Raw genomic sequence first — 12,719 nt, 5'->3', positions numbered from 1 at the left:
ACAAAAAAAAATCATAAACTTGTGTAAAATTTCCAGTGCTCTCTTTTAAAGAAGCCGTTAAAAAGTGACGAAAAACAATGCCATCTATTGCTTGATTTGTAACTGTTGAACGGCGCAACAGATTTGCAGGGAGCTAAATTTTTTTTTTCTGTAGCTACGGAACGCTTTATTTTTGTTTTTTTTTTTATTTGTTTTTGCTCCCATTGAAATGTTTAATAAGATTGAATAAAATAAAATGCGAGATACAGAGATATAATCAAATAATTTTATTTTTCCTAAACATAATAAATATATTTACAAAAAAACACTTACAAACTCACCTCACTATCACAACCGAATAAGTATGAAATTTTAAAATTCCGCTCACGTCTTTACCATAAGCCGCAGAGGCATTTTCCCCGGGTGATGATGTCCTGCGAGGGGAGGACCGGCTGTTCCCATCTAATGATGTTTGATGGTTTCCCGGGTGACAACATTGACCAGTCGACGTCGAGCGCAGGATGATCCACTTTAAGACAGCTCCTTTTTTTTATAAAAAGTAAAAGACGACGACAATCAGCGCATCTAATGATTCAATTAGAACGGGGTCCAGCACTACATTTCCGCAAGCTTTATTTCCATGGTGAACTTGTTTATCACTACTCAAGTCCAGTTTTTGCTTCCAGAAATGCCAGAACATGCAAAGTAAACGTGACAGTTATCACACGATAGAAAAGGATAGAAACAAAGGACATGACAATAAAAGCGCGATAGCTGATGAGCTCCACGTAATACAGGTCATAACTGTTTCGAATTCAGGACGGTTGTTCGAGTAACTGTGAACTTGTAGTAATTTCATCCTGAATTACAGGAGTAATCAAGTGACACGATTTTCGGGGAAGTTTCCATTCGAATTTCGTCAAAATTAAGCTATTCCCCTGTGACTCAGAGAGCCAGTATCCCGAGAGGGAAAATTGCAATCTTAGTGTGTAGATATCTCTTTTGCAAGTAAGAATTTTTCGAGAGGGCGAAATGGTGTTTGAACTCATAAATAAATAAATTTAAATATGTGGACCTGCAGAACTCAGTACTATCCATTTTTTTACACTAAACTAGCCGAGCCCGCCGTTCACCCGGTACCACTTTCGGCCATGACCAAGACTCTATCCAGACTGAAATGTCGTTACCTTTTGTGGTTGTAGCTTAAGCGATGACTTTCCACTCATACTACAGGACTCGGCTAGCCAGCTTAGGGATGCATATAATTCAACAAGCCTCTTATTTACTTGATATTGCATTTCTCAAGGATATGGCTCCACATTCGGCCATCCTGCTTATCTCCGTCTCGGAGATGATTTTCTTTCAACTATTCTTTTATTGTTCCATACATTTGATTTTCATTCTACTCTTTGAGATCGTATGTACACTTAAATTCGAACTATTCGGTAATTCACAAAGAACCACTACCGAAATCTGCAATATAACTTGTCGGGTAACTCTCAAAGAACCGTTACCATGTTGCTATTCATGCCATTCCATTAATACGAGATGCGCTGTTATTGACAAAAAACCTTTACTGTATGACATTACTTCTTGCAACTCTCAAAGAACCATTGCTAAGAAATCCGGAATCAATGTTTTAAGATTGGTAAATAAAAAACGTAACGACGACGACAACGACGTTTTAACCCTCGTGCCCCTATTCATGGAAACAGTTCCCTCTATGTGTCACCGCCAGTAACCACAATTATTGTGTGAACGTGCTCTCTCCATTCATCTCTTTACGCCTACTATGAACGTAAATACGGGCAGAGCACACGGAAAAATCGAGTTATTCATAAAATGTGTTGAGAATATACCTGCAGGATAACTAATCTCTTGATGCTCAATATTTGTATATTCCCAATTCATTTTTGAGTAGTTTTGGGTTGCCAATACACATATGTAAACTAAATCGCGATTACTCAGCTCTGTATAAAAAGTTGTTGTTGTTGGAAAGCTTTTGGCAGGGGATGTCAAAGAAAAAAACGTCATATGTATACGGCATTTAACTCGTATTGACGAATTCTACTTCGATAGAAAAAGTTTTTATGAGGATATTAAAGAATTCAATTGATAATTAACGACTTTAAATTGAGCATAAGGTGATTGTTCGTTTATTGTTTCTGGATCCCACTTGTGAGAGCATAGGAAATGGGCGGAAATAGTGTAAGTACTGTGGTTTTTCAAACTTTCCTTCTACATCATTTTGCCTTAAAAGAAATAGTTAGTAGAAACGGCTAAAACTATTTTATTTGTATTTGTAGGATGCTATGACTATCGGAAGGTATAAAATGAAAGTGCTGTGGAACGATTCTGCACTATTCATACTAAGCGGTCGACGAAGGATAGCAACCGGATTTCAAAGGATCGGAATACACATACAGCCGCCATAAGTATTTGGTTTAGATTTCTAGAGGAAGTTAACGTTTAAAAAAATGTTCCGAAGGAAACAGGGATAAAAGTAAAAAGATTGTGGAAAAGTTCAGATCGTACAAGATAAAAGCCGGGAAAATTTTATTACATAGAAATAAAGGTAAGTGTTGTTATTTTAGTTAATTTATAAACTAAATTTCAATCTATGTATCTTTAGCGCCTTGATTCTTGGAATTCCCAAGCAGCACGCTCGATATGGCAATTGGAGAAATGCTTATCACCAGGGCATAAATAAAAAAATCCCTCATGAGTATTTTGTTTTGTTAATGTTTGATGTTTTTGTTTATCAACTATAGGACATTCTATGGGTCGAGAATTGAAAGCCAGAAGCACAACGGCAACAGAAAGGGATATACCAAAATGCCGATCCAACAGCTCACATAAAGGAAATCGTTGTAAGATTGGTTGAGAACCATCAGGGAAAACTTTACTTCTCGGTGTTTTTTTCAAAGCGCACCTGAAGGACAAGTGCGCCGAATAGTACTTGGAGCTATTTGATGTCCATAATAGAACAACCGAGGAAAACTGGTTACTATTATCTCGTTCTACATGAGGCGTCGCGAACGCCGGCTTCCAACTTTTATTTGGTACGTATTATGAATTCAAATCTGATGAACAACTCATAAGTATTTGTTATTTTTCTAGTGGCAACTTCACTGCGGAAAGTGCCCGGAATTTGCTGCCGTGAGCGCCCTGGTACACCATCCATAACCTACAAAATGCCGGTCCAGAGCCACCTAAAGCAAATACATTGCTTGAGCAGAGATCGTATTTTTCGAGATTTCCGGGATGTCCCTGGAATGCTTTGACTGCGAAATACTATCCAATACACCGGATGCTAGTATCCGTTGATACTAGGCCATAAAATGTAAAAAAAACTATCGCGAGATGCAAAATTTTTTTCCACGTAATAGAATATGACTAAGTCGCCCAGAAGATTTCATGTAAAATATTTGTTATCATTGTAAAATATTCCCCAAGACAATAAAAAGTTATAGGTTTTTCGTAAACAAATTATTTTATTTTTTTATTTTAAAACATTTTTACTTTTTGGAAGAATTTGAAAAATGCATGGGCATCCCCATGTCGAAATATACAGAATTGACTAACTGGCCGAAAGCTTGCGAATGTATAAAAGCTCTTTAGACACGCTTTGCATAAAACGCCCAAACATAAAACTAAGTGGAGACACTTTTCTCGATTCTGTATGGATTTTTATACAGAACAGAGTAACTTTGTTTACCGTGCAAGAATCGAAAATCAAAACAAAACAACTTTTCATACACACGCTAGAAATTATTGAACCATTTATGTTTCAAAAATAACCATTTTTGACCTTTTCCCGGGAAATGTCATTTTATGAGTTCTCCATGAGAAGTCATAAAATGACTTCTAGGGGAGAAGTTCGAATATGGTTATTTTTCAACCGAATGAGTTTCTAGCGGAGAAGTTGAAAAAAAGGTTATTCTTTAACCGTTTTTTTAAGAGCTGCTGTGTAATTAGCAGATTTGGAAGAGTTTCTAGTACAATTTTCATTAAAATCTCCGGTTTCGATTCAGTATTCCTATTTATTTAAACAAATACACTATAGCATCAAAAGCCCCTCTCCTCCCACTACTACCGAATTAAAATGAAAAAATATATAAAATAACGCCGGTGCCGGACAACGCCGGAAGTGGCGATACGCCTTGATGACATTTTGTTGATGAAAGTGGTCAAAATATCAATGTCTTCAGTGCTGTTCGTTCACGGGGGGGTTAGATTTTTATTTTTGACTGGCGGGTGATATTTTTGAAGCAGTCCAGCACGTTCCAGCTTCTTCCGGGTGGTGAAATTGCAGTCGGAAGAATATCTTGTATTTTCGCACCAATACCAATACCTAAAACAAAAATATTTTATTAGGTAACCAAACTTTCCATCCTCGGAAGGATTCAAAAGTATTCTAAGGAATGTTTAAACTTACCGGAAGTGTGATCCGGGTTCTCCTTTTAGGATATTTCAATATACCTGACAGTACGAGGACCATGCAGCTAGCAAGCGACTGCGGTTGATTATAATTTAGGTGTTTCTATTGAAACTTCATGCGGGGTCATATCTCATCGGTATCCTGAAATTTAATTTTATTTGTTTATTGTGAGGTAGCAATTTGACTTATTTATATTAAAAGATGAAGTTAGATGAATATTTATATTAAAATATTTACCTTTGATAACCACCAATAGATTCGATGTGTTCCGACCAGGACCGATTTAATCTCGAACTCGATCTATAGTTTCGCGGAATGATGGAGTTTTGAAAAACGCGTTCGTCTGTAAATTGGCAATTTTCAAGATGGCTACGATAGGAAAACCAAATTATTCAAACATTTTGTGGTTAATGCTCAAGAACTACAAAAATGGTTAAAATTTGAGAAGGAAAAATTCTTAAAAAATAACCATATTGGCAGTTTTTGGGCTAAAGCCATAAAATGGTTATTTTTCAACCGAAAATGTTTAAATGAAAATGAGCGTGTGCACATCAGCTGCTTGTGGATTTGGGTTTCAGAAAATCACTTCTTACTTTCTCCGAAACGAGGGAAAATTTGTGGACTGAGCTTTAACAGGAATTGAGCGGCAAACATCTTTTAACTCTGTAAGAAGAACTATTTTTGAATGGATTGCAACAGTAAACAGAGAACATTAAAAGAACCGTTTTTAACATAGTATCGAAAAGGTAAGTTTATTTAAAGAAAGGTTTATAAGTTTATGTATTATTTTAGTTCAATCAATCGCAACGTTGCACTCTTGATCTTCGGTGCCATCCTCATCATAATCAACATCGGGAAACTCGTCTTCGGGTGGCTTACCCCACAGCTTCATTTTGTCTGCCGCGTATACACACAAAAAAAAAAGCATAGTAAAATTACTAAATCCGTGGTTTAAATGAACAACACGCAACCATATTTTTGAGTCAATAATGTTTTCTTCTTGATATTACCATGCGCATAGTAGTTTTACTTTGTGTTTATTTTGGCTGCGCATAGTAATTTCGACTACGTTCATAGTAAAATTGTCTATGAAATCATGGGTTTGTTTTTCATTGTGCATAGTAAAATTGACAGGTTTCATGATAAAACTAAGATATGTTGTGATATAAATGAGTACATGTTGCTTGAATTGATAACCAAATTACCATGCACCATGGTATAACTATATTGAAGTACGATAGAATAAACACTCTTTGTGATTTTTTCGAGATCTTGAATGTATTTATTTTGAAACAAATTACATTTTTACACAATACAATGGTGTGCTTAGAGTATCAGCAGCGGTCAGGTGTCAAAGCTATAATAACACTCCATTTTGACACTTCGACGGCGCACCGCAAGGTTTCAAACCAGGTGTTATCTTGCTCCTGGGTGTTAAAAAAGTGAGCCAGGAGCGAAATTTGAATACCGACCAGCTCCTGATTTGACAGGTGCTAAAGTGTCTAGGGAAAATTCCCAAGCGAAAATAGCAACAAACAACAACAACACCTATCGATGCGTCACTAGTGGCAAAAATGGAAACAAGTTTAGCACTTACCGGTGCGCAAATGAGCTGCTAAAGCTAAAATAAGACCTAGAATGTGTCTCGGGTTAACACCTGGGATAGCACTTACCGGTACTGGTGCTCTTAGAACTATGATAATTTATTGTTATGCCCTGAAAAAAATAATAAACAAAAAATTAATTAACGAGCAATTCATAGTTTGGTAAATGTTCCACTTACGCTGGAATTGATTTGGATGTATTGACAGTCATCTTGAGGCCAACGATCCAGGAAGGGGGAAAGGTTATTCTCCTGGAAACTGCGATTCTCCCGTCAATCTTCAGTGGTCGGTCAGAAGAGAGGTCCCCACGGCCGGGGAATCCGCGATGCTCAGATGGAAGAGCTGAAAATAAATCAAAAGATATATCTACAAAAACGGATCGGTATATGTTTATTAAATAGTAACGAAAAAAACACAATATAACTCACCTGGGAGACTGCGTACCCCGACAAAAGTACTGATTCTATTTCACACACCCAGTGCGCCGGTCACCTGGTTGGTTGGAACAGCAATTATCCCATTTACGTACCCGCGAAATTTTTTTTCCGCGTTCCGAAAATCGTGACCGGCTGAAACAAACACTCAAACGTTGCACATAGGTAAAATTACTATGAATTTCTGATGAGCATAGTATTTTTGACAACACAAATGACGATGTTTCAACATTACCATGAGCATAGTTATTTCAAGAACACGAATCGTGTAATATCAGAATATCATGCGCATGGTAATTTTGACACGAGGAAATTACTATGAGCTGTCAAAGTTCGCATAGTAAAAATACTATGTCATAGTATTATCGCCCAGAATTTTGGTAGAAAATACTAAATCATGGTCGAAAATACTAAATGATGGATATAGTAAAATTATCATGACTCTGTATTTGAAAAACCCATGCAATTTTTTTCCGTGTACAGACTCGAAGGGTTTTTGAGTAACTTGCGTGGCAGGAGTGTCCTTGTCCAAGCACTTTGTCAACAACATACGGTCCTCGATATCGGGGCATCAGCTTTCTGGACCCACCGTCCGCCGGTGGTTCGAACCGCAGCAGAACCAAATCGCCTACTCTGTAAGTTAAAGGTGCCGTTGTGCCGCTCTGCTTGTCGCTCTGCATTGCGAGTCATTTCTTCCAGAGCCTTTTGACGAATGTTTGGTAGTGCTTCAATTTCCGCGTCTGGGTAAGTCTCGTCACGAAGGGCGTGTAATAATTTATTTTTAAGCACATTCCTTGGCCGGTAGCCTAAGAGTACAACCTGGGGACTCTCTCCAGTGGTGCGATTCCTCATTGTATTCATGGCCCACTGAACCGCTGGCAATGATAAGTCACAACCGCGCTCGTCTCTATCAGTTGAAAGACATTTTAGAGCAGTTGTAACGTACTGAAAACATCGTTCAATTTGGCCATTCCCCCTGGGGGTTTTCGCTGCTGTTAATGAATGTTTGATATCGTTGTCACTACAAAACTCATCGAAAGCTTTTGAAGTGAAAGCTGTTCCTCGGTCGGTGACAAGTATTTTCGGAACTCCAAAGTATTGTGACATTTCTTTTACAACTGCTATTATCCCTACAGTGCTGCAGCTTCGTGTCGGCCTTAGAATTACGAACCGAGTAAACGCGTCCGCCGAGAACCTGTGTGTTTTGCCTTTTGCTCTTGGGAAAGGGGCCACAGTAATCAGCATGGATAACCCAAAAGGGAATAGGATTTTTTGAATGAGTATGGATCTGAAATCGAGTCTCATCCAACCCTCGCTTATTGGCTGCGCATTCAATACAACAATTCACATATTTTTTAATGAATGAGCTCATGTGCTCAAACCAAAAATCTTGAGTAACCAATTCTATAGTTTGGCAACACCGGGGTGCCCCATGTCGTCGTGTAGGAACTTGACTACGTAAAAACGTACTCCCTTTGGAACGACAAATTTCAACCCACTCGTAGTTATGCGGAATAAGCGCCCACTTACCATTTGATAATTCTGAATGATATCCTTTTCAGCTTTGATCAATCCTTCCAGCATTTTTCTAATATTGCTGACCTTGGCATCTTGCAGTTGGAGAGCAGCAAACCAATCGAAATTATCAATGCTTACAGACATGACATCCTCAGGCTCGTGGGTGTGTTGTATGGCGTTTCTGCTGAGGCTGTCGACGTGATCCATTTGACGTCCGGATCGGAATTTGAGTTCAAATGAAAATTGCAACGTATACAACCACCACCGTGCAATTCTATGGTTTAGTTCAGTTTTTGATTTTGTTAAGGCAAGCGAACGGCAATCAGTATAAACATAAAAATGCTTATTTAGTAGATAGTAACGGAACTTTTTTAAACTTTCGACAACTGCTAACGCTTCCAACTCATAACTATGATAGCGTGACTCAACTTCGGTCGTTGCTCTACTGAAGTACATTACAGGTTGTGATTGGTCCTTTTGATTAACTTGAATAAGGATACCGGCAAGTCCAAAACTACTCGCATCGCAGTGAACTTCATGCTTGAGAGCAGGATCGTAAAGGGCCAGTACAGGTCGTCGAGTTAGAGCAAGTTTGAGTTGTTCAAAAGCATTTTGCTCGACTTCTCCCCAAACGAAAGGTACCTTACCAGTGAGTCTTGTGAGTGGAGCTGCTATCTGTTCATAATTCTGGACAAAGCGTCTGAAGTAACCTGTCAAACCTAAAAATTGACCAACGTTTCGTGCATCCTGTGGCACAGGAAACTTATCAACGGCCTCCGATTTTTGTTCACCGGGCGTGACGCAACCCTCAGAGACTACGTGTCCCAAATATATGATGGACTTTTTGAAAAATTCACACTTATTCACCTTCAAGGTCATACCTGACTTGGAGCTGCTAGAACTTTTCCTGGTAGAGGTGTCAACTACCAGGAAAAGTTCTAGCAGCTCCAACGCACGCATCTCCGTTTCGGCAGCAATGACAACATCGTCCATGTAAAATGAGACTCCTTTCTCTCTCAAAGGTTGAACAATTTTACTAATCGTCCTTCCGAAAACACTCACTGAGTTACTAAGTCCAAATGGGGCACGTTTGAACTGATATTGCCCATCAGGAGTAACGAAAGCAGTGTATTTTCGAGAATCTTCAGCTACGCCTATTTGCAAATATCCGTTCATCATGTCCAGTAGCATAAATACTCTTTTTCCGCTTAGATTGTTAATTTCTTCTTCAATTCTGTTGGTGGGGAAGTATTCCTTTTGAATTATAGAATTGAGCATACGATAGTCGACGCACATTCTGTACTCTCCTGAACGTTTCGGGACAATCATAACTGGACTCGCAAACTCCGATGATGACTCCTCAATAATATCGTGCTTGAGTAGGGCAGCAATCTCGTCTCGAAGAAGCTTTCTTTGGCCGTATGCCACTCTGTAGGGGACATGCCTGACTATTTTGTCTTCCTTCAATACGATGCTTAGGGTTTCAATATCGGTGAAACCTATTTCACTCAAGTCTACGGCAAAGCAGTTGCGATATTTATTTACGAGCTCAACTAGTTTTTCCGTCAATTCAGACGGGACCGTTGGTTCTACAACCAAATCATTTAAGGTCAACGGTTTCTTTACCTTGCTTATTTCTGCTTGAACAGTGAAAACTGCTGGTTCGTTGTACTTTATGGTGATCGAATCCATAGTTTTTAACACCGACACACCTTCTTTACAAAAAAAGTCGTCTCCCAGCAATAACTCGTACTTCATCATGCCATCATACTATCAGTATTTTTATGACATTAGTAAAACCATCCATGAGTATTGCTTCTGTAGCAACACCTACTGTCCTACATTCTCCCCCTGCAAAACCTTTCAGAACCGACGAGTGTTCTTCGTAAACCAAATAAAGTCGCTTTGCCACTGATTCCCCTATAATCGTGCGGTCACTTCCGAAGTCGATGAAGGCTTGTACTGGAAACCCTTTGATGTACGCCACCTTCGAGTAAACCACGTTGTTTACATGGTGGCGCGATTCGGTACCACCGGAGTGCGAAAATCCTTTTTTTGAGGACATCTTCTCGCGAGGTGGTCTTCAGATCGGCAGATGAAACATTGCCTTTTCTGACTTGTTGGTGTCGTATAGGCTATTTTGGACGAACTAGACTCGGTAGTGGTCTTGTTCGGTGTTTGTCTTTGAGGAGTTTGGGAATAAGATGTGCTAGCTCGCGCTGCATCGTCACGTGACTGACCGTCGGCGAATCTCTTGGCTGGAGTTCTGATGTGGCCTCCTCGTCCGTTGTATTCGATGTCTCTTTTCCTGATGTTGTCCTTGGCAGCGCGTTCGACTCTTATCAATGCAGCTAGAAACTGCGGCAATGTCACGGCAGGATCCTGTGCCATGACTGCTCGTGTCGAAGCGTATGGAAGTCCGTTTATCAAATATTGCTTAATGAGGTCATCAGACAGTTTTATTTTTCGACCCATCGCCACTATTTCGTGAAAGTATGATTCAACTGATTGTTCCGGTCTGCGTTTTAGATTCAGTAGCTTCCGATGGATACCAGCCGTATCTACGACAGTTGGAAAATTTTCAAGAAATTTGTCTTTAAAGATGTCCCAAGTCCGAAGCTCCTGTTTGTATCCATCGTACCAAAATTTGGCTGGCCCCTTGAGCCGCATACAGGCATATAGCAGAGTACGTCTGGGATCCCAGCCGAAAATCTCAGCCATGGAATCCAGTTCGGCCAGCCACTCCTCGGCAGTTTGGCCTCGAATATTGTCAGGATCAAACTCTGATATTACCACTTCGACTTCATTAGCGCGCATTGCAAGACCCATATCCGGTTCCCTGGTGGGTCTCAGAAGGCGGTCGCCTCCTCGGCCAGCTCCGCGACCTCGAATCGTCGAATTCATCGCTGTTTTGAGAGGTGTTTTAGAAATTCACGAACACTCTTTAGCAGTAGTGGTACGTTGACTGTTCCAACTAAAATTACCGAAATAATAATATAAACAGCAGCTCAGACATTTTTTTATTTTGTTTCACAACTTACGTTTGTTTTCACTGTCCACCAATTCACCTCAAAACACGAGACGATGGGATATATTTTGGAATTAAGACTTCAGAGAACTAATTATCACGACACAACGAGTTTTAGCCGGAATTGACTAAAAAATTGACAAACTGTCATTAATTTTAACGCTAATGTTTTCATCAAATTCTTATTTTATGACTTACGGTTGGTTTCGTAAAGCACCAAATAACTTGAAACCCGAGACGAGCAGGATTGACAGAGCGATCTAGAACAAATTGCCAGAATGAAATTAACTTTTATGTTCAAGCATTACTATTCAAGCAACTTACGGTGGTACACCTTCAATCTCTGGTAACTTTTTACAACAGCTTCACTAAATCACTTAATCAGATGTTTCCAAAGCCGAGCGTGGCTTTAGCTTCCACAGAATACGTTTAGCAAATGACGCCTCAAACTATTGCCTTGAAACGGTTACTTTCTTGAAACACCCACACTAGAACAGTGGATAGCAGTCCTTTAGCTGAAACATTTTTATTTGAACAACACATTGTGAACGTACACATAGCACCTCTCTTTCAATCTCTCTCATAATCATCACATTCATGGGCGCCCATTTCAACCAAATCTGACACTCGCTCACTCACACACATGAATATACAACGGAAACCTTTTAATGAGTTATTTTTACGATACGTAAATGAGCAGTAGAGGCAGTCATCACACCCATATGGAATTAGGCTAATTCGTGAGTATTGGTGGTATTTAGTATAACTCTCTCGGCGAATAGGACGAATCTATGCATACACACAAGCTTAGGAAGGAGATGCGGAAGCGTTTCGAACATGATTGTTAAATTTTGCTTATAAAGACGTACGTAGCGCTGGAGCTACGGGAATCTTTATGTTATGACCCTGGCCGGGTAGGATTTTCCTGCAAGAATCATCAAAGAATATAAATCGATTATAGTTTCTCACCGTATGTAAGTAAATCAAGTTCAATAAAGATAATGTGAATAAATTTTTATTTATATCAAACATCCGAAAATTTCCATAATATTCCCATCTATGTATGTGTGAGCCCGCCATTGCATATACGGTTCTGGATAACGTTGGAGAATACGTTATTTTGAATCGTTTGATTACTATTAATGTTACTGTTTAGATACAAGATTACTCTTCGAAAAACTGTAATATTAACAGTTTGGTTGTCTGAATACGTTTTCCAAGAGCGGTTTCTGGACGCTATTCAAACTGTTTGTAGTGCAGTTCCTCCATATAAAGGTTTTAACAGTTTTAAACAGTAACATAACTTAACGCCATATTCAACAGACCGTCGTTTTGGAATTCAAGATAAGTGCAATGTTTTTTATGGTTTCAGATATCATTTTCTTAACGTTTTTTTACACTGTTTCTTAACGTTTTATAACTTCTACAGGAACCGTTAAGTTACAATATTTTCGTATTCGGGGTACCTTGAAATGCAGCATGTAGTCAGGAACATTATCGATACTTACGACGTGAATAATCCCACTTCTGAAATGTGGACCTGCAGAACTCAGTACTATCCATTTTTTTACACTAAACTAGCCGAGCCCGCCGTTCACCCGGTACCACTTTCGGCCATGACCAAGACTCTATCCAGACTGAAATGTCGTTACCTTTTGTGGTTGTAGCTTAAGGCTGATGTCATGCTGAAGCAACTAGCAACGCGACCTACGACG

At 39.3% G+C, this 12,719-nt stretch overlaps 1 protein-coding gene and 1 long non-coding RNA gene across 3 annotated transcripts; one reads left to right on the top strand and one right to left on the bottom strand.

Moving 5' to 3' along the window:
- Positions 1-1,973: 1,973 nt before the first annotated feature.
- Positions 1,974-3,426, top strand: LOC129748538 (uncharacterized). Of its 2 annotated transcripts, none has more exons than XR_008737760.1 (4): positions 1,974-2,187; positions 2,286-2,554; positions 2,751-3,041; positions 3,100-3,426. It is a non-coding gene; the product is annotated as an uncharacterized LOC129748538 (long non-coding RNA). The 2 variants fall into 2 exon arrangements; XR_008737759.1 differs by having other exon boundaries at positions 2,612-3,041.
- A 6,557-nt stretch (positions 3,427-9,983) lies between these two features.
- Positions 9,984-10,880, bottom strand: LOC129741592 (uncharacterized). Its single transcript, XM_055733330.1, has one exon. The coding sequence runs from the start codon at positions 10,878-10,880 to the stop codon at positions 9,984-9,986; it is 897 nt and encodes a 298-aa protein (XP_055589305.1).
- Between the last annotated feature and the right edge of the window lie 1,839 nt (positions 10,881-12,719).

Source organism: Uranotaenia lowii, chromosome 2 (assembly GCF_029784155.1).
Source record: "Uranotaenia lowii strain MFRU-FL chromosome 2, ASM2978415v1, whole genome shotgun sequence".
NCBI classification, from domain to species: domain Eukaryota; kingdom Metazoa; phylum Arthropoda; class Insecta; order Diptera; family Culicidae; genus Uranotaenia; species Uranotaenia lowii.
The sequence above is the reverse complement of the archived record's forward strand: the minus strand, read 5'-3'. Positions and strand labels throughout refer to the sequence as shown.